General features: G+C 53.5%; 1 protein-coding gene across 1 annotated transcript in view; it reads left to right on the top strand.

Moving 5' to 3' along the window:
- Positions 1-2,247: 2,247 nt before the first annotated feature.
- HABP2 (hyaluronan binding protein 2) overlaps positions 2,248-23,980 on the top strand; it is a 41,398-nt gene continuing 19,665 nt past the window's right edge. The window contains exons 1-7 of the mRNA XM_073556643.1: positions 2,248-2,331; positions 4,350-4,374; positions 9,435-9,518; positions 12,150-12,266; positions 12,599-12,715; positions 14,685-14,856; positions 22,957-23,051. Of these exons, the coding sequence (XP_073412744.1) occupies positions 2,248-2,331; positions 4,350-4,374; positions 9,435-9,518; positions 12,150-12,266; positions 12,599-12,715; positions 14,685-14,856; positions 22,957-23,051 (694 nt within the window). The remainder of the gene's footprint in view (positions 2,332-4,349; positions 4,375-9,434; positions 9,519-12,149; positions 12,267-12,598; positions 12,716-14,684; positions 14,857-22,956; positions 23,052-23,980) is intronic.

The raw sequence follows: 23,980 nt of genomic DNA, 5'->3' as shown, positions 1-23,980 counted from the left end.
GGCCCACTGATATCTGAGCGCTATGTGACAGGCTCGATGGCACAGCTGTGACCAAAGTGACGAGAGGATAATGGAGATTTTGAATCTCTGCGCACACTTTTGGACATTGGACACTTGTGGATTGTGTGAGGCCCACTGATATCTGAGCGCTATGTGACAGGCTCGATGGCACAGCTGCCTGTGACCAAAGTGACGAGAGGATAATGGAGATTTTGAATCTCTGCGTACACTTTTGGACACTGGACACTTGTGGATTGTGTGAGGCCCACTGATATCTGAGCGCTATGTGACAGGCTCGATGGCACAGCTGTGACAAAAGTGACTAGAGGATAAGGGAGATTGGATTGCTTTTAAAAAAGCAGTTTGCGGAGCAGTGGGTAAACAGCAATGCCAGCGTGTCAGGAAGCCTTAAAAGGCAGCCCAACAACCAACACCACTGATACACCACAATATAGCCTCCCCTTGCACTGCACACACAGTGACTTGTGTGTTGTGCAGGCCAAATCGCTAGCAGCAGAAGCAGTTTTTTTGTCTTCTTCCCTGCCTAACGCTCTCCCTACAGAATCAGCAGCAACCTCTCCCTATACTAAGATCGGCAGAAGTAAGATGGCGGTCGGCGTGCACGCCCTTTTATACCCCCTGTGACGCCCACCAAAGCAAGCCAATCACTTGCATGCCTTTCTGAAAGATGGTGGTGACCCGTGCCTAGGTCATCACGTTGCCCACAGTGTCCGTGGATCCTGATTGGCTGAAAAAGAGCGCAAAACAAACTTTTGAAACGCGACTTTGGCGCGTAAGTCGCCGACCTCGTGGCCGACCTCATCCTAGGGTCGGGTTTCGTTCCATGAAACCCGACTTTGCCAAAAGTCGGCGACTTTTGAATTTTTTCGACCCGTTTCGCTCAACTCTAGTGGCTGGGTCTTTCAACATGACAATGATCCAAAGCACACCGCCAGGGCAACGAAGGAGTGGCTTCGTAAGAAGCATTTCAAGGTCCTGGAGTGGCCTAGTCAGTCTCCAGATCTCAACCCTATAGAAAACCTTTGGAGGGAGTTGAAAGTCCGTGTTGCCAAGCGAAAAGCCAAAAACATCACTGCTCTAGAGGAGATCTGCATGGAGGAATGGGCCAACATACCAACAACAGTGTGTGGCAACCTTGTCAAGACTTACAGAAAACGTTTGACCTCTGTCATTGCCAACAAAGGATATATCACAAAGTATTGAGATGAAATTTTGTTTCTGACCAAATACTTATTTTCCACCATAATATGCAAATAAAATGAAAAAAAAACAGACAATGTGATTTTCTGGATTTTTTTTTCTCAGTTTGTCTCCCATAGTTGAGGTCTACCTATGATGTAAATTACAGACGCCTCTCATCTTTTTAAGTGGTGGAACTTGCACTATTGCTGACTGACTAAATACTTTTTTTCTCCACTGTATATGGTTGTGCCCCGTGGAGGTGTTGGGGGGCTGCCCACCTTATATATGGTTGTGCCATGTGGAGGTGTTGGGGGGCTGCTCCCCTTTTATATGGTTGTGCCACGTGGAGGTGTTGGGGGACTGCCCCCCTTCTATATGGTTGTGCCATGTGGAGGAGTTGGGGGGGCTGCTCCCCTTTTATATGGTTGTGCCATGTGGAGGTGTTGGGGCACTGCCCCCCTTTTATATGGTTGTGCCATGTGGAGGTGTTGGGGGGCTGCTCCCCTTTTATATGGTTGTGCCATGTGGAGGTGTTGGTGGATACCCCCTTAAATATTGTTGTGCCATGTGGAGGTGTTGGGGGGCTGGCTCCCCTTATATTGCGCCACGTGGAGTTTTTGGGGGATGCCCCCCCTCATGTATGGTTGTGCCACGTGGAGGTGTTGGGGGGCTGCTCCCCTTATATATGGTTGTGCCCCGTGGAGGTGTTGGGGGGCTACTCCCCTTATATATGGCTGTGCCATGTGGAGATGTTGGGGGCTGCCCCCCTTTTATATGGTTGTGCCATGTGGGGGTGTTGGGGGCTGCCCCCCTTTTATATGGTTGTGCCATGTGGAGGAGTTGGGGGGCTGCTCCCCCTGCCCTTATATATGGTTGTGCCACGTGGGGGTGTTGGGGGACCCTGACAGGTAAATGACACACTGAGCTCTGCTACATCTGTATGTTTTGCGCTGAGCTCCGGCACCAGCCTCATTATTTACTAATGTAAAGGTCGGGGACGAGCCGTGTAGACTCTGGACTGTGCGATGGACGGAGACCTGCAGGATGTGTGAGGCCATGATGAGCCGCAGACCCGGATTCCTCCTCACCTTCATCATCCTTATGTGCTGTACCCCAACGTCTCAGACGGTATGTCAGGGTGGGGGGCGTACAGCACCAGACACACAGGAGCAGAGACTGTCACCTCCTCCTGGAGCATAAGAGCTGACAATCTACAGAAAATGCAGGGCCAGGAGCATAGACAGCACAAGTACCACCATTACTGGAGACGCCGTCCATCACTGCCTGCCTGAGCGTCCTGAGCCCACAGTGGGGTCTATTGATGGGACCCCCTATTAGCTACAGCTGAGAGCTGCCCCTGACTCTGAGGGACGCCTGACAGTCAGGCATTACACCCAACACTTATTATTACAAAGTGCACACTGTAGATTCAGACTGGAGACAGCACTGGAGTATACCTTCAAGGTTCTAGCAATTTTCTGGATGGACTGAAATTAATGTCTCACAGTAAAGATGGACTGTGGTTCTGGCTGTATTCAGGCTTAGCACAGTTGTGGAATAGTCTCAGCCCCGTATGGAGCTGTAGAGTGACACTGAGCTGCCAGACACCTGATGGACGCAGCCATCTTCTGAAAGTCGGAGATCAAAACATGAACTCCAGACGAGGCAACTTGATCATTAGAATGTAAGGGGCAGCACATATTATGGGTTGACTTCCTCCCTCTGTCTCTTCCTTCTTTCCTACCTTTCTCTCTTCACTCCTTTATCTTCCTTCTTCTTTCTTCCTCTTCCTTCCTTTTCCTTCCCCTTCCTTCTTCTTCCCCTTCCTTCTTCTTCCTCTTCCTTCTTCTTCCTCTTCTTTCTTTCCTTTTCCTTCATTCCTTCCTTCCTCTCTCTTCCTTCTGTCTCCTTCCTTTTCCTTTTTCTTTGCCCTTCCTTCTTCCTTCTTTCTTTCCTTCCTCTTCCTTCTTTCTTTCCTCTTCATTCCTTCCATCCTCTCTCTTCCTTCCCCTTCCTTGTTCTTCCTCTTCCTTCCTTCTGTCTCCTTCTTCCTTCCTTTTCCTTCCTCCTTCCCCTTCCTTCTTTCCTCTTCATTCCTTCCATCCTCTCTCTTCCTTCCCCTTCCTTGTTCTTCCTCTTCCTTCCTCTCTCTTCCTTCTGTCTCCTTCCTTTTCCTTCCTCCTTCCCCTTCCTTCTTCCTTCTTTCTTTCCTCTTCATTCCTTCCATCCTCTCTCTTCCTTCCCCTTCCTTGTTCTTCCTCTTCCTTCTTTCCTTCCTCTTCCTCCCTCTTCCTTCCTCCCATGTGAACATTTCCGTAAGAACAATGGAAACCTCTGTATGAACATAACCGTGGTCCGGACTTTGTTATGAGCCTTCACTTCCTCCCCAATCACAAGATCTTTTCTTGCTCCCATTGACCTGCCCTAGTGCTCCTTACAGCTGAGGGTTTGTTACATTGTATCCAGTCCTCTGTGAGACATATGAGCCTGAACTCTCGGCTGATACATTGTAACAATCCGGGATCTGTGCTGCCACCGATGTGTCCCCCAAACCCTGAGTTCTGGGTCCGGACCCCCAGCTGCGGTGTAAGATAAGGAACTCCTCTCCTTATCTTCGGGGTCTTTGGACCCCACATGTGCCCGGGCCCCGCGGTGACTGCTGCGCCTCAACCCCTGAATACAGGGCCGAAATCTCTGCAGGAATGTTATTTAACACTTTGTGTTCCAGCACTGACAGCAAGCAGAGATCTTGTGACTGAGAAAGTGATCTGATGATCGTACATGATCCTGAATGATGACGATCTCTGGTTGCCATGTGTTACAGCTCATTTGCTTCTTGCCATGCTCGGGCTGGCCCATAGGGGAATCCTCCGGAGGGCCCTTGTGCAGTCAGGGGCCCACAACCCCACTGGATGGGCAGTACTTGGCATAATTCACATGTTTTGCTGATCATTCACCCAGTGTATTATTATAGAGAGCGGTGAATCTGGGAATGGGAGCAGTGTAATATTTGTATACAGGTGACGAGTGGGTCCCCAAAGTCAATGTTACTGGTGGGCCCTTGGCACCGCAGCTCGACACTGGCCATGTTAGTGATTAGCGCCCCCTATGTTCCTTGTATCTTATTGTCGTCTTTCTTTCCGCAGTTTCGCCATCGTCTGACGAATCACGGTAAATATTATCTCACGGATGTTTACTGAGCGCCGCACAGCGAGAAATGTGCGGGAGGACAGAGGAAGGACATATAGAGGGTACATATAGGGGAGTACACAGAGGGGGAGTACGGAGTATACAGGGAGGCAGCACACAGAGGAGGAGTACAGATTATACAGGGAGACAGTACACAGAGGGGGAGTACAGAGTATACAGGGAGGGAGTACAGAGAGGTGGAGTACGGAGTATACAGGGAAGGAGTACAGAGAGGTGGAATACAGAGTATACAAGGAGGGAGTACAGAGAGGGGGAGTACAGATTATACAGGGAGGCAGCACACAGAGGGGGAGTACAGAGTATACAGGGAGGGAGTACAGAGAGGTGGAGTACGGAGTATACAGGGAAGCAGTACAGAGAGGTGGAGTACAGAGTATACAGGGAGGGAGTACAGAGAGGTGGAGTATGGAATATACAGGGAAGCAGTACAGAGAGGTGGAGTACAGAGTATACAGGGAGGGAGTACAGAGAGGTGGAGTACGGAATATACAGGGAGGCAGTACACAGAGGGGGAGTACACAGAGGGGAGTACACCAGGAAGTACAGGGGTACACAGGGCATTCACAGATTGAAATACACTAAGGGGCATATATCTAAATGGTAATGAACTGAGCCACCCTTCATGTATTTACTCCATTCACTGCTAGCAAGCAGCCTGAATGATACAACTTCCCACCTCTGCTGACTCTATTTCTGTGCTGCAATATATCCAAATGGTACAACTCTGTAGTTCTGCTGCTTTACCATTTTGCCACATATTTTAATGTGCCTGCTAAAGCTTTGGTATAACTCATTTGTTGCACTGTATGTAATACTTACTGCTTTAGATCCATGACTGGGGCCTCTGTAGATGTTATCAGGTGGAAGGTGCTATAGCACATTAACATCGCCTGGTCTAGTGCCTTTGATCATCTAACCATCCCCTGGTGTGCTGGCCCCAGCTGCCAAATTATACCCAACCAGCTCCCACAATCCCTCTCTCCTGAGCCTGTAGTGTGGCCTATATATGTAGTAGTTGCTAAGGGGAAGCACGCAGTGCGGGGTACAGCACGCAAGCATCCCCTAAGCAAAGCATCACAGAAGCTAAGCATCATGAAAACGGCAGTTATACATGGCAGTTAGGGCAGGAATCAGGTAACCGACACTTTGCTCTCCCCCTCAACCATGTGCTTTATTTTTATCCTCCTGTGTTCCTTCGCCATCCATATTCACCACCCTATCCCCCCTCCTTCACGACTCTTACACATCAGCCCCTCTATACTACCCTCTCCCATGTACAGCTCCCATGCACTCCTCACCTTCCTGAGAAACCTCAGCCCATCTTGCCCAAACACATCGCAGAAAAAACTACCTACAATTCCAACAACTATTTGCTCTTTATCTTCCTTCTCCTACTGATTTCAGGTGACATCTCCCCCAACCTCAACCCCCTACCCTACTTCATATCGAAACCATAATAATCTTATTACTATTACTTGCTCTCCCTCATCTTCATCTTTTATTTGTGCCCTCTGGAATCCACGGTCTGCTTGTAACAAGCTTCCTTTCCTGCACAACTACTTTCTGAACAACTCAATCTGTTGGCCCTCACTGAAACCTGGATTCAGGATTCTGACACTGTCTCTCCTGCTGCCATTTCCTACGGTGGCTTACAATTCTCTCACGCCCCGAGACCCACAAACAGACCTGGGGGTGAAGTCAGCATACTCCTGTCCCCACAATGCACTTTCCAGGTCATCCCCCCCAGTTCCATCACTCTTATTCCCTTCTTTTGAGGTCCACACCGTCAGGCTCTTTCGTCCCCTCTCCCTCAGGGTAGCGGTCATATACCGGCCCCCAGGCTCACCCACCCATTCCTTGACCACTTTTCAGCCTGGCTGCCGCACTTCATGTCCTCAGAACTACCAACCCTTATCCTGGGAGACTTCAACATCCCCATTAACAGCCCTACTTCTACATCTGGATCCCAGCTTCTATCACTAACCACCTCTCTAGGCCTCTCACAGCTTTCAACCTCTGAGACACATAAGGATGGTAACACCCTTGATCTGGTCTTCGGCCGGCTCTGTTCAATCTCCCTCCTAAATAACTCACCACTTCCACTCTCTGACCACAACATTCTCTCCTTCACTCTCACAAATCCTCGCCCACCCCAGCTCACTCCTACCTACCACACAGTCAGAAATCTACAAGCCATTAACCCTCAGACACTTTCAGACTCCCTACACTCATCACTGTCCCCAATCTCCTCTTCTTCCTGTCCTGATCTGGCTGTACATTACTTCAATGACACTCTTAGAAGCACCCTTGACCAAGTAGCTCCCCTCACCCTCAGAACCTCCAAACACAGAGTAAAACAGCCCTGGCTCACATCGCAAACTCAACTTCTCCAGCCATGCTCTAGGAGTGCTGAACGCTTATGGAGGAAAACCCGCACACTAGAAGACTTCATCCACTTCAAATTTATGTTAAGAACCTATAACGCTGCCCTTCACCTCGCCAAACAGACCTACTTCACCACCCTGATCTCACTAGCCAACAACCCCAAGAAACTTTTGACACCTTTCACTCCCTCCTCAGGCCAAAAGCACAAGCCCCTATCACAGACATGTGTGCTGATGACCTGGCTCCCACTTTTCAGAAAAAATAGATAATATCAGTCAGGAAATCTGCTCCCAACCACCAAGTGCTGTGACTCCCATCCCTCCCTGCATCTCCCCTGGCTCAATTTCCACATTTGATCCCATCACAGAAGAAGTCTCCAGACTCCTCTCTTCTTCTCGTCCGACTACATGCACTACCAATCCCATTCCCTCACATCTCCTCCAGTCTCTCTCTCCAGTCGTCACAACTCACTAACTACAATCTTTAATCTCTCCCTCTCCTCGGGCATTTTCCCATCCTCCTCCAAACACGCCATTGTTACTCCATTACTAAAGAAACCTGCTCTCGACCCATCCTGCACAAACAACTACAGACCAGTCTCCAATCTCCCCTTCATCTCTAAACTCTTGGAGCGCCTGATATACTCACGCCTTACCCGTTACCTCTCCACTCACTCCCTCCTAGACCCTTCACAGTCCGGCTTCCGCCCCCTACATTCGACTGAAACTGCACTCATCAAAGTGACCAATGACCTTCTGACAGCAAAACGTAACGGTGACCACTCTCTGCTCATTCTTCTCGACCTATCTGCAGCTTACGACACTGTTGACCACCATCTCCTACTCTGTAGGCTCCAGTCACTAGGCATTAAGGACACTGCTCTCCTGGTTCTCCTCCTATCTTTCTGACATCTCCTTCAGTGTTCTGTTCTCTGGCTCCACTTCATCTCCTCTTCCTCTCACTGTCGGGGTACCTCAGGGCTCAGTCCTTGGTCCACTTCTCTCTCTACACGGCCCCAATTGGACAGACCATCAGCAGATTTGGTTTTCAGTACCATCTTTATGCTGATGACACACAACTATATACGTCATTCCCCGACCTTACCCCCGCTGTACTACAGAACGCCAGTGACTGTCTGTCCGCAGTCTCCAATATCATGTCCGCTCTCTATCTGAAACTCAACCTCTCCAAAACTGAACTTCTTCTGCTCCCGCCGTCTACTAACCTCCCTAAATCTGACATTTCCTTCTCCGTGGGTGGTACCACAATAACGCCCCGGCAGCAGGCGCGCTGTCTGAGTGTTATGTTTGACACCAATCTCTCCTTCACATCCCATATACAATCTCTTGCCCGCTCTTGCCGCTTATACCTAAAGAACATCTCTAGAATCCGCCCTTTTCTCACCATGGAAACAACAAAAACCCTCACTGTAGCACTGATCCACTCCCGCCTGGATTACTGCAACGCTCTATTAATTGGCCTCCCCGTCACTCGACTATCCCCTCTCCAGTCCATACTTAATGCAGCGGCCAGGGTTGTCCATCTGGCTAATCGGTACTTGGACGTGTCCGCTCTTCGCCAGTCCTTACATTGGCTGCCCATTCATTATAGGATCCAATTCAAATTACTTGTTCTCACCCACAAAGCTCTCCACAGTGCGGCACCCCCTTACATTTCTTCCCTCATTTCTGTCTATCGGCCTAGCCGATCGCTGCGCTCTGCAAACGACTTTCGACTAACCTCTGCACTAATCCGTACCTCCCACTCCCGACTCCAAGACTTCTCCCGAGCTGCGTCAGTCCTCTGGAATGCTCTACCCCAAGAAATTAGGACTAACCACAATTTGCACAGTTTTAGGCGCTCCCTCAAAACACATTTGTTCAGAGCGGCCTATCACATTCACTAATCAAAGTCATTCTCTGTGTAAGTGTGCGTGTGTAGCCCATTCACTATCTCCATCCATCCCTCACGTATTCAAGATGGCTGCACCTTCATTGTAAATACACAATTGTAAATACACCCCTGTACTCTGTATCTCCCTCACCTCATTGTAGATTGTAAGCTCTCACCAGCAGGGGCGGCTTATTTCGTCTTATTTTACTTTATTGTATTGTTAATGTTGTTACTTATGACTTGTGTTTTGAAACTGTTAAACTGTAAAGCGCTGCGGAATATGTTGGCGCTATATAAATAAAGATTATTATTATTATTAATATTATTAAGGGGGGCTTACTTTGAATTTCAGTTTCTCACCTTTCCAAGATCTCTGCTTGCTGTCAGCAAATGACAACATTCTACCCTTTATATCATAACTAACGTCCCCTTAGTTTCCACGCTCAGCTGATGGGTTTGTTACAATGTGTCAGTGCGGCTTTGTCAGGGAAATCTCCTAACATAAAACCCACAAACAGAAGATCTCAAAATGGCTTTATCATTTTTGTTGTCACTGACAACAAGCAGCGGTGATGGATCTAAAAGAGGTGGAGAAGCAGCCACTACCCCCATCATCTAATCATTCACAGGTTTTGGGGGATGGCGTGGGGTGACAGTGGCATTTACACTCCGCCATGGTCACTAGCACTGCTTGCTGGTCACTGCTTCATCCTGGAGCTCATCTCATCTTCCTTGTTTTACAGAACAGTTGCTGAAAAATCTGGGAAGACAACTTGTGGAGAACTTCTTCTATGCACTGAACCTGAACTACGATGACTCTGTGGAGGGTAAATCTACATCCTGGAGTATGCAGACCCCCTTCCTGCCTGCAGACCCCCCTTCCTGCCTGCAGACTCCCCTTCCTGCCTGCAGACTCCCTTTCCTGCCTGCAGACCCCCTTCTTGCCTGCAGACTCCCTTTCCTGCCTGCAGACATCCCTTTCTGCCTGCAGATCCTCCTTCCAGCCTGCAGACTCCCCTTCCTGCCTGCAGACTCCCCTTCCTGCCTGCAGACCCCCCTTCCTGCCTGCAGACCCCCCTTCCTGCCTGCAGACTCCCCTTCCTGCCTGCAGACTCCCTTTCCTGCCTGCAGACCCCCCTTCTTGCCTGCAGACTCCCTTTCCTGCCTGCAGACATCCCTTTCTGCCTGCAGATCCTCCTTCCAGCCTGCAGACTCCCCTTCCTGCCTGCAGACTCCCCTTCCTGCCTGCAGACCCCCCTTCCTGCCTGCACACCCCCCCTTCCTGCCTGCAGAGCCCCCTCCTGTCTGCAGATCCCACCTTCCTGCCTGCAGACCCCCTTCCTGCCTGAAGATCCCCCTTCCTGCCTGCAGACCCCCCACATCCTGCCTGCAGATCACCTTCCTACCTGCAGACCCCCTTCCTTGCTGCAGATCCCCCCTCCTGCCTGCAGACCCCCCTTCATGCCTGCAGACCCCACTCCTGCCTGCAGATCTCTTCCTGCCTGCAGACCCCCCTCATGCCTGCAGATCCCCTCCTGCCTGCAGCCCTTTCTGCCTGCAGAGCCTCCTCCTGCCTGCAGAGCCCCCTCCTGCCTGCAGACCCCCTTCCTGCCTGCAGACACCCCTTCCTGCCTGCAGATCCCCCTTCCTGCCGGCAGACCCCCTTCCTGCCTGCAGATCCCCTTCCTGCCTGCAGACCCCCTTCCTGCCTGCAGATCCCCCTCCTGCCTGCAGACCCCCCTCCTGCCTGCAGATTCCCCTCCTGCCTGCAGACCCCCTTCCTGCCTGCAGACCCCCTTCCTGCCTGCAGATCCCCCTCCTGCCTGCAGACCCCCTTCCTGCCTGCAGATCCCCCTTCCTGCCGGCAGATCCCCCTTCCTGCCGGCAGACCCCCTTCCTGCCTGCAGATCCCCTTCCTGCCTGCAGATCCCCCTCCTGCCTGCAGACCCCCCTCCTGCCTGCAGATTCCCCTCCTGCCTGCAGAGCCCCCTCCTGCCTGCAGACCCCCTTCCTGCCTGCAGACACCCCTTCCTGCCTGCAGATCCCCCTTCCTGCCGGCAGACCCCCTTCCTGCCTGCAGATCCCCTTCCTGCCTGCAGACCCCCTTCCTGCCTGCTGATCCCCCTCCTGCCTGCAGACCCCCCTCCTGCCTGCAGATTCCCCTCCTGCCTGCAGACCCCCTTCCTGCCTGCAGACCCCCTTCCTGCCTGCAGATCCCCCTCCTGCCTGCAGACCCCCCTCCTGCCTGCAGATTCCCCTCCTGCCTGCAGATCCCCCTCCTGCCTGCAGACCCCCTTCCTGCCTGCGTGATTCTTAGAGGGGGGAGGATCAGCAGGAGGGAGACTTCTGATTGGGCAGTGCACCCAGCACAGCTCTGACATCACACCAGAAGACCCCACCCACTAGGAGAGGTACATGGTCAGTGCAGAGAGTGGCCCCAGAGCCTCACTCTATAGTAATTGGCCCCCCCATGCAGAAGCATTATGTTAACATGAAACTTCTTGATCAGATCCCTGCAGCTCACAGCCATGTCTTAACCACGGAACATGTGTGAACACGGAGCAAGGATACACGTGTCGCTGCTCAGAGTTCTTCACTGGATTAAACTGTGAGAAAGGTGAGAAAAGAAGGAAAAGCTCAGTGTGGCAGAGTTCACACAGGTCCTGTTAGGATTCTTTACAGTAACAGCAGTCATGATATGAAATGTCTTCTATGGGGTGTAAGAATTCTTCATTGTAAGATCATTGAGGTTGTGCAATATTCTTTGAAACTGGTAAGGATTATTTGCTGTTTAAGAGCTGCATAATTCTCTAATTAGACTGTAAGGAGTCATTTCTAGAAGAACAAGAAGACTGGAAAATGAACTGAGAGCAGTAAGGCTGTGGTATATGTTATCTAGACAGGAAGTATTCTTCACTGTAAGAGCACCATGACTCACTTCCACAGTCTTACAGGAACATTTCCCATAGATATGTCCTCTAAAGAAAATCCGTATTTTATTCTGCAGCGAAGTAATGCTGTTCTCCAGTTTCTATAGATAGAAAGGATTCTTTTCTGTAAGAGCAGTGAAAGTGAGAGTTTCACTGCAAGCGCAATAAAGCTGTGCCATATTTTCTGAGATTCTCTACTATGTGAGCATTAAAGCAGTAGAAAATGTTCTATACAAGATAAGGGTTCTTTACTGTAAGAGCAATAAGGGGGTGAAATATTCTGCATAAATGAGAAGGATTCTTTGCTGTAAGAGGCTGCTGCCAGTGTTTCTCCTGGGTGTAAGTGCTCATCCTATGATCCAGAAATGCCCAGAACATTTATGCTATGGACGGCTTCTTTGAGGACCCACTGGAGGGTCTTTCGACCTCTGGGTGATCGGTCCGACCTCCTAACATCGAGCTTCTCAGTGACCTCATTATCCGTGCAGCTCTTTAATATAAAATATTTTCTGTACGTTTTGTGGACAGTGATGGGGCCGTGCAAGAAGGACACGTGCGACCACGGCGACTGCGTCCTGAAGAAGTTTTCTCCGTATTACAAGTGTCGGTGTCACTATCCGTACCAAGGCCCCGCGTGCAGTGCAGGTATGAGGCGGCCCCGGGGTCAGGGGGCTACACACAAAATCTACTGTTGTCAATTTCAAGACCTCTACTTGCTGTCAGTGAAAAGAAACCCCTTCCGTTATCCTCTCCCAGCGAACATCCATTATGTCACAGTGGGGGTCCAACGAGGCTTTACATACTATGGGGGCAGGTATGGGGTCCGCTCAGGATAAGTAAAAGTGCACAGAGCTTCCCCTCTGCCTAATATAATGGCGTCAGATACAAAGAGAGCTCTGCTACATCTGCACACGGCAGCACTGACCGCTCCCTCGCTATTGCTGCCCGCGGATGGGATTGTTGTCTTCTTTTTGCAGTTGAATCTGTTTGCACCAACAATCCCTGTAAGAACGGAGGAACCTGCCTAAGAAAACTCCTGAGCGAGTTCATCTGCATCTGTCCAAAGAGCTTCAGGGGGACGTTCTGTGAGATGGGTGAGTGCAAAGTGAGGGTGATGGGAGTCAGTCTGAGCTCGGCTGCAAGGTAAAGACATTTCTCACATTATGGAATTGCATTATGAGCAATTGTCTAATATAATAATGGTATTGTAATTGCGCTGTTTGTGGCAGACTGGGCTCCTGGACTGGACAGATCACTGAACCAGCAAACACCAGTATCTGGTGACCGCCCGTCCCTCCATCATCAGTATCTGGTGACCGCCCGTCACCTCCATCATCAGTATCTGGTGACCGCCCGTCCCTCCATCATCAGTATCTGGTGACTGCCGTCTCCTCCATCATCAGTATCTGGTGACCGCCCGTCCCCTCCATCATCAGTATATGGTGACCGCCCGTCTCCTCCATCATCAGTATCTGGTGACCGCCCGTCCCCTCCATCATCAGTATCTGGTGACCGCCCGTCTCCTTCATCATCAGTATCTGGTGACCACCCATCCCCTCCATCATCAGTATCTGGTGACCGCCCGTCACCTCCATCATCAGTATCTGGTGACCGCCCGTCCCTCCATCATCAGTATCTGGTGACTGCCGTCTCCTCCATCATCAGTATCTGGTGACCGCCCGTCCCCTCCATCATCAGTATCTGGTGACCGCCCGTCTCCTCCATCATCAGTATCTGGTGACCGCCCGTCCCCTCCATCATCAGTATCTGGTGACTGCCCGTCTCCTTCATCATCAGTATCTGGTGACCGCCCATCCCCTCCATCATCAGTATCTGGTGACCGCCCGTCACCTCCATCATCAGTATCTGGTGACCGCCCGTCCCTCCATCATCAGTATCTGGTGACCTCCGTCTCCTCCATCATCAGTATCTGGTGACTGCCCATCCCCTCCATCATCAGTATCTGGTGACTGCCCATCTCCTCCATCATCAGTATCTGGTGACCGCCCATCCCCTCCATCATCAGTATCTGGTGACAGCCCGTCCCCTCCATCATCAGTATCTGGTGACCGCCCGTCCCCTCCATCATCAGTATCTGGTGACTGCCCATCCCCTCCATCATCAGTATCTGGTGACAGTCCATCCCCTCCATCATCAGTATCTGGTGACTGCCCATCTCCTCCATCATCAGTATCTGGTGACAGCCCATCCCCTCCATCATCAGTATCTGGTGACTGCCCATCTCCTCCATCATCAGTATCTGGTGACTGCCCATCTCCTCCATCATCAGTATCTGGTGACAGCCCGTCCCCTCCATCATCAGTATCTGGTGACCGCCCGTCCCCTCCATCATCAGTATCTGGTGACTGCCCATCCCCTCCATCATCAGTATCTGGTGACAGCCCATCCCCTCCATCATCAGTATCTGGTGACTGCCCATCCCCTCCATCATCAGTATCTGGTGACAGCCCATCCCCTCCATCATCAGTATCTGGTGACTGCCCATCTCCTCCATCATCAGTATCTGGTGACCGCCCATCCCCTCCATCATCAGTATCTGGTGACAGCCCGTCCCCTCCATCATCAGTATCTGGTGACCGCCCGTCCCCTCCATCATCAGTATCTGGTGACTGCCCATCCCCTCCATCATCAGTATCTGGTGACTGCCCATCCCCTCCATCATCAGTATCTGGTGACTGCCCATCTCCTCCATCATCAGTATCTGGTGACTGCCCATCTCCTCCATCATCAGTATCTGGTGACAGCCCGTCCCCTCCATCTCTTCTTCTGATTCTTTCTAGACAGACATAGTATCATACTTGGACCTGGAGGGAGCAGAACTTGTCTGTGTTGGTTCGGAGTAATTAGGCCTCTCATTAGTGATGGAGCAGCAGAGTCAGGAGGGTCTGGCGCCATTTGTCCCTATAGACAGAATATCAGAATCTCTTTCTCCAATAATCCGTACCGTGGATCCTGGATTATTGGACTGCTCCTCCCAGTTCTTACTCTCTGGCAGATGGATTTTCATTTATCTGATGTGAGATTATTTTCCTGTCCTCTCAGCATCCAGTGAGTGCTACCGGAACGATGGGCTGCGGTACCGCGGTTATACCAGCCAGACAGACGACGGGCACCGCTGCCTGCCCTGGGACTCCTACCTCCTGGCCAGGGAGGCCATCAACGCCTTTGTGCTGGACATATGGCAGTTTGGGATCGGGGAGCACAATTTCTGCAGGTAAATCTCTAACCGTTCTCTGTACACAGCTCCTAGGCAAAGCTGCACCGCTCCAAAAAAAATAAAGGGAACAGTAAAATCCCAGATCCTAGATATCACTGAATGACGTATTACGGATGCAAATCTTTATTCCTTACATAGTGGAATGGGCCAAGAACGATAAAACATAAAAATTATCAGTGTAAAACACAATTCATTTCCCCTGGAGGTCTGGATTTGGAATGATGCTCAACATCAAAGTGTAAAATCAAATTACAGGCTGATCCAACTTCAGTGGAAATGCCTCAAGACAAGGAAATGATGGAGCGCCTGCCTCTGGCGAGCACATGGAGGGCTGTGTGACCCTCCAAAGAAATGCCACCCTACACCATTACTGACCCACTGCCAAGCCAGTCATACTGGAGGATGCTGCAGGCAGCAGAACGTTCTCCACGTCAGACTCTGTAATGTCTGTCACATGTGCTCAGTATGAACCTGCTCTCATCCATGAAGAGCACGGGGCACCAATGCCGAATCTGCCAGTCTTGGTGCTCTCTGACAAATGCCAAGCGTCCTGCACGGTGTTGGGCTGTGAGCACAACCCCCATCTGTGGACGTCGGGCACTCATACCACCCTCATGGAATTTTCTGACAGTTTGAGCAGACACATGGATCTTAGTGGCCTACTGGAGGTCATTTTGCAGGACTCTAGCACTGTTCCTCCTTGCACAAAGGAGGATGTAGCGGTCCCGCTGCTGGGTTGTTACCCTCGTACTGCCCCCTCCACGTCTCCTGGTGTACTGGCCTGTCTCCTGGTATCTGCTCCATGCTCTGGACACTGTACTGCCAGCCACCGCTAACCTTCTTGTCACAGCTTGCATTGATGTGCCATCCTGGATGAGCTGCACTAACTGAGCAACTTCTGTGAGTTGTAGACACTGCCTCATGCTACTGTGCAGTACCTCTAGGGGTGAGAGCAATGACAAAATGCAAAAGTGGCCAAAACAACAGCCAAAAAGGATGAGAACAGAGAAATGGTCTGTGGTCACCCCCTGCAGAACCGTTCCTTTATAGGGGTTGTCTTGCTAATTGACGATCATTTCTACCTGTAGTCTGTTCCATTTGCACAACAGCTGGAGAAACTGATTCACAATCGGAGTTGCTTCATAACTGGTCAGGTTTATTCCACAGAAGTGATTGACTTGGAGTTACATTGTGTTGTTTAGTGTTCCCTTTATATTTTGAGCGTTGTATGTGTCTAAAATAGAAAAAGTAACTTACTTAGTACTAAAGTCCCACACCTGTAATAGCGGCATAGCAGCTGGTCATAGTCCACACTAAACAGAAAACGGCACAAGTTGTTTTTCTTCATAATTTATCGAAAATATTTCATCCAGTATATATGCAAGTAAGAAAACAGGTGCAGTATATTCACCACTGTGAGCAAATCCAGACTGCGGTGCGGCAAGAGTAAGCTTCCGATTTGGAGATATATCTGGGTGTGGGTGATCCCTGGGCAGACAGATCCTGGGTGTGGGTGATTCCTGGGCAGACAGATCCTGGGTGTGGGTGATCCCTGGGCAGACAGATCCTGGGTGTGGGTTATCCCTGGGCAGACAGATCCTGGGTGTGGGTGATCCCTGTGAATACAGATCCTGGGTGTGGGAGATCCCTGGGCAGATAGATCCTGGGTGTGGGTGATCCCTGGGCAGATAGATCCTCGGTGTGGGTGATCCCTGGGCAGACAGATCCTGGGTGTGGGTGGTTCTTGGGCAGACAGATCCTGGGTGTGGGTGATTCCTGGGCAGACAGATCCTGGGTGTGGGTGATCCCTGGGCAGACAGATCCTGGGCGTGGGTGATTCCTGGGCAGACAGATCCTGGGTGTGGGTGATCCCTGGACAGACAGATCGTGGGTGTGGGTGGTTCTTGGGCAGACAGATCCTGGGTGTGGGTGATTCCTGGACAGACAGATCCTGGGTGTGGGTGATTCCTGGACAGACAGATCCTGGGTGTGGGTGGTTCTTCGGCAGACAGATCCTGGGTATGGGTGATCCCTGAGCAGACAGATCCTGGGTGTGGGTGATTCCTGGGCAGACAGATCCTGGGTGTGGATGATTCCTGGACAGACAGATCCTGGGTGTGGGTGGTTCTTGGGCAGACAGATCCTGGGTGTGGGTGATCCCTGGGCAGACAGATCCTGGGTGTGGGTGATCCCTGGGCAGACAGATCCTGGGTGTGGGTGATCCCTGGGCAGACAGATCCTGGGTGTGGGTGATCCCTGGGCAGACAGATCCTGGGTGTGGGTGATCCCTGGGCAGACAGATCCTGGGTGTGGGTGATCCCTGGGCAGACAGATCCTGGGTGTGAGTGATCCCTGGGCAGATAGATCCTGGGTGTGGGTGATCCCTGGGCAGGCAGATCCTGGGTGTGGGTGATTCCTGGGCAGACAGATCCTCGGTGTGGGTGATCCCTGGGCAGACAGATCCTGGGTGTGGGTGGTTCTTGGGCAGACAGATCCTGGGTGTGGGTGATTCCTGGGCAGACAGATCCTGGGTGTGGGTGATCCCTGGGCAGACAGATCCTGGGTGTGGGTGATCCCTGGGCAGACAGATCCTGGGTGTGGGTGATCCCTGTGAATACAGATCCTTGGTGTGGGAGATCCCTGGGCAGATAGATCCTGGGTGTGGGTGATCCCTGGGCAGATAGATCCTCGGTGTGGGTGATCCCTGGGCAGACAGATCCTGGGTGTGGGTGGTTCTTGGGCAGACAGATCCTGGGTGTGGGAGATCCCTGGGCAGATAGATCCTGGGTGTGGGTGATCCCTGGGCAGATAGATCCTCGGTGTGGGTGATCCCTGGGCAGACAGATCCTGGGTGTGGGTGGTTCTTGGGCAGACAGATCCTGGGTGTGGGTGATCCCTGGGCAGACAGATCCTGGGTGTGGGTGATTCCTGGACAGACAGATCCTGGGTGTGGGTGATTCCTGGACAGACAGATCCTGGGTGTGGGTGGTTCTTGGGCAGACAGATTCTGGGTGTGGGTGATCCCTGAGCAGACAGATCCTGGGTGTGGGTGATTCCTGGGCAGACAGGTCCTGGGTGTGGGTGATTCCTGGACAGACAGATCCTGGGTGTGGGTGGTTCTTGGGCAGACAGATCCTGGGTGTGGGTGATCCCTGGGCAGACAGATCCTGGGTGTGGGTGATCCCTGGGCAGACAGATCCTGGGTGTGGGTGATCCCTGGGCAGACAGATCCTGGGTGTGGGTGATCCCTGGGCAGACAGATCCTGGGTGTGGGTGATCCCTGGGCAGACAGATCCTGGGTGTGGGTGATCCCTGGGCAGACAGATCCTGGGTGTGGGTGATCCCTGGGCAGATAGATCCTGGGTGTGGGTGATCCCTGGGCAGACAGATCCTGGGTGTGGGTGATCCCTGGGCAGACAGATCCTGGGTGTGGGTGATTCCTGGGCAGACAGATCCTCGGTGTGGGTGATCCCTGGGCAGACAGATCCTGGGTGTGGGTGGTTCTTGGGCAGACAGATCCTGGGTGTGGGTGATTCCTGGGCAGACAGATCCTGGGTGTGGGTGATCCCTGGGCAGACAGATCCTGGGCGTGGGTGATTCCTGGGCAGACAGATCCTGGGTGTGGGTGATCCCTGGACAGACAGATCCTGGGTGTGGGTGGTTCTTGGGCAGACAGATCCTGGGTGTGGGTGATTCCTGGACAGACAGATCCTGGGTGTGGGTGATTCCTGGACAGACAGATCCTGGGTGTGGGTGGTTCTTGGGCAGACAGATCCTGGGTGTGGGTGATCCCTGGGCAGACAGATCCTGGGTGTGGGTGATTCCTGGGCAGACAGATCCTGGGTGTGGATGATTCCTGAACAGACAGATCCTGGGAGTGGGTGGTTCTTGGGCAGACAGATCCTGGGTGTGGGTGATTCCTGGGCAGACAGATCCTGGGTGTGGGTGATCCCTGGGCAGACAGATCCTGGGTGTGGGTGATCCCTGGGCAGACAGATCCTGGGTGTGGGTGATCCCTGTGAATACAGATCCTTGGTGTGGGAGATCCCTGGGCAGATAGATCCTGGGTGTGGGTGATCCCTCGGCAGATAGATCCTCGGTGTGGGTGATCCCTGGGCAGACAGATCCTGGGTGTGGGTGGTTCTTGGGCAGACAGATCCTGGGTGTGGGTGATTCCTGGGCAGACAGATCCTGGGTGTGGGTGATCCCTGGGCAGACAGATCCTGGGCGTGGGTGATTCCTGGGCAGACAGATCCTGGGTGTGGGTGATCCCTGGGCAGACAGATCCTGGGTGTGGGTGATCCCTGGGCAGACAGATCCTGGGTGTGAGTGATCCCTGGGCAGATAGATCCTGGGTGTGGGTGATCCCTGGGCAGGCAGATCCTGGGTGTGGGTGATTCCTGGGCAGACAGATCCTCGGTGTGGGTGATCCCTGGGCAGACAGATCCTGGGTGTGGGTGGTTCTTGGGCAGACAGATCCTGGGTGTGGGTGATTCCTGGGCAGACAGATCCTGGGTGTGGGTGATCCCTGGGCAGACAGATCCTGGGTGTGGGTGATCCCTGGGCAGACAGATCCTGGGTGTGGGTGATCCCTGTGAATACAGATCCTTGGTGTGGGAGATCCCTGGGCAGATAGATCCTGGGTGTGGGTGATCCCTGGGCAGATAGATCCTCGGTGTGGGTGATCCCTGGGCAGACAGATCCTGGGTGTGGGTGGTTCTTGGGCAGACAGATCCTGGGTGTGGGTGATCCCTGGGCAGACAGATCCTGGGCGTGGGTGATTCCTGGGCAGACAGATCCTGGGTGTGGGTGATCCCTGGACAGACAGATTCTGGGTGTGGGTGGTTCTTGGGCAGACAGATCGTGGGTGTGGGTGATTCCTGGACAGACAGATCCTGGGTGTGGGTGATTCCTGGACAGACAGATCCTGGGTGTGGGTGGTTCTTGGGCAGACAGATTCTGGGTGTGGGTGATCCCTGAGCAGACAGATCCTGGGTGTGGGTGATTCCTGGGCAGACAGGTCCTGGGTGTGGGTGATTCCTGGACAGACAGATCCTGGGTGTGGGTGGTTCTTGGGCAGACAGATCCTGGGTGTGGGTGATCCCTGGGCAGACAGATCCTGGGTGTGGGTGATCCCTGGGCAGACAGATCCTGGGTGTGGGTGATCCCTGGGCAGACAGATCCTGGGTGTGGGTGATCCCTGGGCAGACAGATCCTGGGTGTGGGTGATCCCTGGGCAGACAGATCCTGGGTGTGGGTGATCCCTGGGCAGACAGATCCTGGGTGTGGGTGATCCCTGGGCAGATAGATCCTGGGTGTGGGTGATCCCTGGGCAGACAGATCCTGGGTGTGGGTGATCCCTGGGCAGACAGATCCTGGGTGTGGGTGATTCCTGGGCAGACAGATCCTCGGTGTGGGTGATCCCTGGGCAGACAGATCCTGGGTGTGGGTGGTTCTTGGGCAGACAGATCCTGGGTGTGGGTGATTCCTGGGCAGACAGATCCTGGGTGTGGGTGATCCCTGGGCAGACAGATCCTGGGCGTGGGTGATTCCTGGGCAGACAGATCCTGGGTGTGGGTGATCCCTGGACAGACAGATCCTGGGTGTGGGTGGTTCTTGGGCAGACAGATCCTGGGTGTGGGTGATTCCTGGACAGACAGATCCTGGGTGTGGGTGATTCCTGGACAGACAGATCCTGGGTGTGGGTGGTTCTTGGGCAGACAGATCCTGGGTGTGGGTGATCCCTGGGCAGACAGATCCTGGGTGTGGGTGATTCCTGGGCAGACAGATCCTGGGTGTGGATGATTCCTGAACAGACAGATCCTGGGAGTGGGTGGTTCTTGGGCAGACAGATCCTGGGTGTGGGTGATTCCTGGGCAGACAGATCCTGGGTGTGGGTGATCCCTGGGCAGACAGATCCTGGGTGTGGGTGATCCCTGGGCAGACAGATCCTGGGTGTGGGTGATCCCTGTGAATACAGATCCTTGGTGTGGGAGATCCCTGGGCAGATAGATCCTGGGTGTGGGTGATCCCTCGGCAGATAGATCCTCGGTGTGGGTGATCCCTGGGCAGACAGATCCTGGGTGTGGGTGGTTCTTGGGCAGACAGATCCTGGGTGTGGGTGATTCCTGGGCAGACAGATCCTGGGTGTGGGTGATCCCTGGGCAGACAGATCCTGGGCGTGGGTGATTCCTGGGCAGACAGATCCTGGGTGTGGGTGATCCCTGGACAGACAGATCCTGGGTGTGGGTGGTTCTTGGGCAGACAGATCGTGGGTGTGGGTGATTCCTGGACAGACAGATCCTGGGTGTGGGTGATTCCTGGACAGACAGATCCTGGGTGTGGGTGGTTCTTGGGCAGACAGATTCTGGGTGTGGGTGATCCCTGAGCAGACAGATCCTGGGTGTGGGTGATTCCTGGGCAGACAGGTCCTGGGTGTGGGTGATTCCTGGACAGACAGATCCTGGGTGTGGGTGGTTCTTGGGCAGACAGATCCTGGGTGTGGGTGATCCCTGGGCAGACAGATCCTGGGTGTGGGTGATCCCTGGGCAGACAGATCCTGGGTGTGGGTGATCCCTGGGCAGACAGATCCTGGGTATGGGTGATCCCTGGGCAGACAGATCCTGGGTGTGGGTGATCCCTGGGCAGACAGATCCTGGGTGTGGGTGATCCCTGGGCAGACAGATCCTGGGTGTGGGTGATCCCTGGGCAGATAGATCCTGGGTGTGGGTGATCCCTGGGCAGACAGATCCTGGGTGTGGGTGATCCCTGGGCAGACAGATCCTGGGTGTGGGTGATTCCTGGGCAGACAGATCCTCGGTGTGGGTGATCCCGGGGCAGACAGATCCTGGGTGTGGGTGGTTCTTGGGCAGACAGATCCTGGGTGTGGGTGATTCCTGGGCAGACAGATCCTGGGTGTGGGTGATCCCTGGGCAGACAGATCCTGGGCGTGGGTGATTCCTGGGCAGACAGATTCTGGGTGTGGGTGATCCCTGGACAGACAGATCCTGGGTGTGGGTGGTTCTTGGGCAGACAGATCCTGGGTGTGGGTGATTCCTGGACAGACAGATCCTGGGTGTGGGTGATTCCTGGACAGACAGATCCTGGGTGTGGGTGGTTCTTGGGCAGACAGATCCTGGGTGTGGGTGATCCCTGGGCAGACAGATCCTGGGTGTGGGTGATTCCTGGGCAGACAGATCCTGGGTGTGGATGATTCCTGGACAGACAGATCCTGGGTGTGGGTGGTTCTTGGGCAGACAGATCCTGGGTGTGGGTGATTCCTGGACAGACAGATCCTGGGTGTGGGTGATTCCTGGACAGACAGATCCTGGGTGTGGGTGGTTCTTGGGCAGACAGATCCTGGGTGTGGGTGATCCCTGGGCAGACAGATCCTGGGTGTGGGTTATCCCTGGGCAGACAGATCCTGGGTGTGGGTGATCCCTGGGCAGACAGATCCTGGGTGTGGGTGATCCCTGGGCAGACAGATCCTGGGTGTGGGTGATCCCTGGGCAGACAGATTCTGGGTGTGGGTGATCCCTGGGCAGACAGATCCTGGGTGTGGGTTATCCCTGGGCAGACAGATCCTGGGTGTGGGTGATCCCTGGGCAGACAGATCCTGGGTGTGGGTGATCCCTGGGCAGATAGATCCTAGGTGTGGGTGATCCCTGGGCAGACAGATCCTGGGTGTGGGTGATCCCTGGGCAGACAGAGCCTGGGTGTGGGTGATCCCTGGGCAGATAGATCCTGGGTGTGGGTGATCCCTGGGCAGATAGATCCTGGGTGTGGGTGATCCCTGGGCAGACAGATCCTGGGTGTGGGTGATCCCTGGGCAGACTTTCTCTTCCACCTGCGGCTTTGATGTTTCGGGTGATCTCCCGCCTGCAGTCTTTCTTCCATTCCGTCCTTTTTCTCTGTGTAATCAGCTCTTATCTGATGTCTGTCCTCAGTATACAGCTCTTCCAGCTGTGTCTCCATGGTTACAGACTACAAATAATTCCCGTGTAGTCTGACCCTGCGATCATCCATGTGCTGTTCCTCTCCATCTGTATTAGCACGGGGGGGCACATACTTATCGCTGTCATTTCATTCATTACACAGAAACCCGGACGGTGCAGAGAAGCCGTGGTGTTACTATCAGGATCAGGAAGAGAAGCTGAAATGGAACCTATGTAACGTGTCTGCATGTCAGGCGGGTAATATCCCCCATCCTGGTATCACACCGCTGCGGGGGACGGGCCGTGCATTGTGGGGAATATCGGGGGGGACGGGCCGTGCATTGTCGGAATATGGGGGGACGGACCGTGCATTATGGGGAATATCGGGGGGACGGGCCGTGCATTGTGGGGAATATCGGGGGGACGGGCCGTGCATTGTGGGGAATATCGGGAGGACGGGCCGTGCATTGTGGGGAATATCGGGGGGACGGGCCGTGCATTGTGGGGAATATCGGGGGGACGGACCGTGCATTGTGGGGAATATCGGGGGGACGGGCCGTGCATTGTGGGGAATATGGGGGGACGGGCCTTGCATTGTGGGAATATGGGGGGACGGGCAATGCATTGTGGGGAATATCGGGGGGACGGACCGTGCATTGTGGGGAATATCGGGGGACGGGCCGTGCATTGTGGGGAATATGGTGGGACGGGCCGTGCATTATGGGGAATATCGGGGGGACGGGCTGTGCATTGTGGGGAATGTTGGGGGGACGGGCCGTGCATTGTGGGGAATATGGGTGACGGGCCGTGCATTGTGGGGAATATGGTGGGACGGGCCGTGCATTGTGGGGAATATCGGGGGGACGGGCCGTGCATTGTGGGGAATATCGGGGGTACGGGCCGTACATTGTGGGGAATATCGGGGGGACGGGCCGTGCATTGTGGGGAATATGGGGGACCGGCCGTGCATTATTGGGAATATCGGGGGGACGGGCCGTGCATTATTGGGAATATGGGGGGACGGGCCATGCATTGTGGGGAATATCGGGGGGACGGGCCGTGCATTGTGGGGAATATCGGGGGGACGGGCAGTGCATTATTGGGAATATGGGGGGACGGGCCGTGCATTGTGGGGAATATGGGGGGACGTGCCGTGCATTATTGGGAATATGGGGGGACGGGCCGTG

Source organism: Dendrobates tinctorius, unplaced genomic scaffold, assembly GCF_039654945.1.
Source record: "Dendrobates tinctorius isolate UK_male_01 unplaced genomic scaffold, ASM3965494v1 ptg000236l, whole genome shotgun sequence".
Taxonomy (NCBI): Eukaryota; Metazoa; Chordata; class Amphibia; order Anura; family Dendrobatidae; genus Dendrobates; species Dendrobates tinctorius.
The sequence above is the reverse complement of the archived record's forward strand: the minus strand, read 5'-3'. Positions and strand labels throughout refer to the sequence as shown.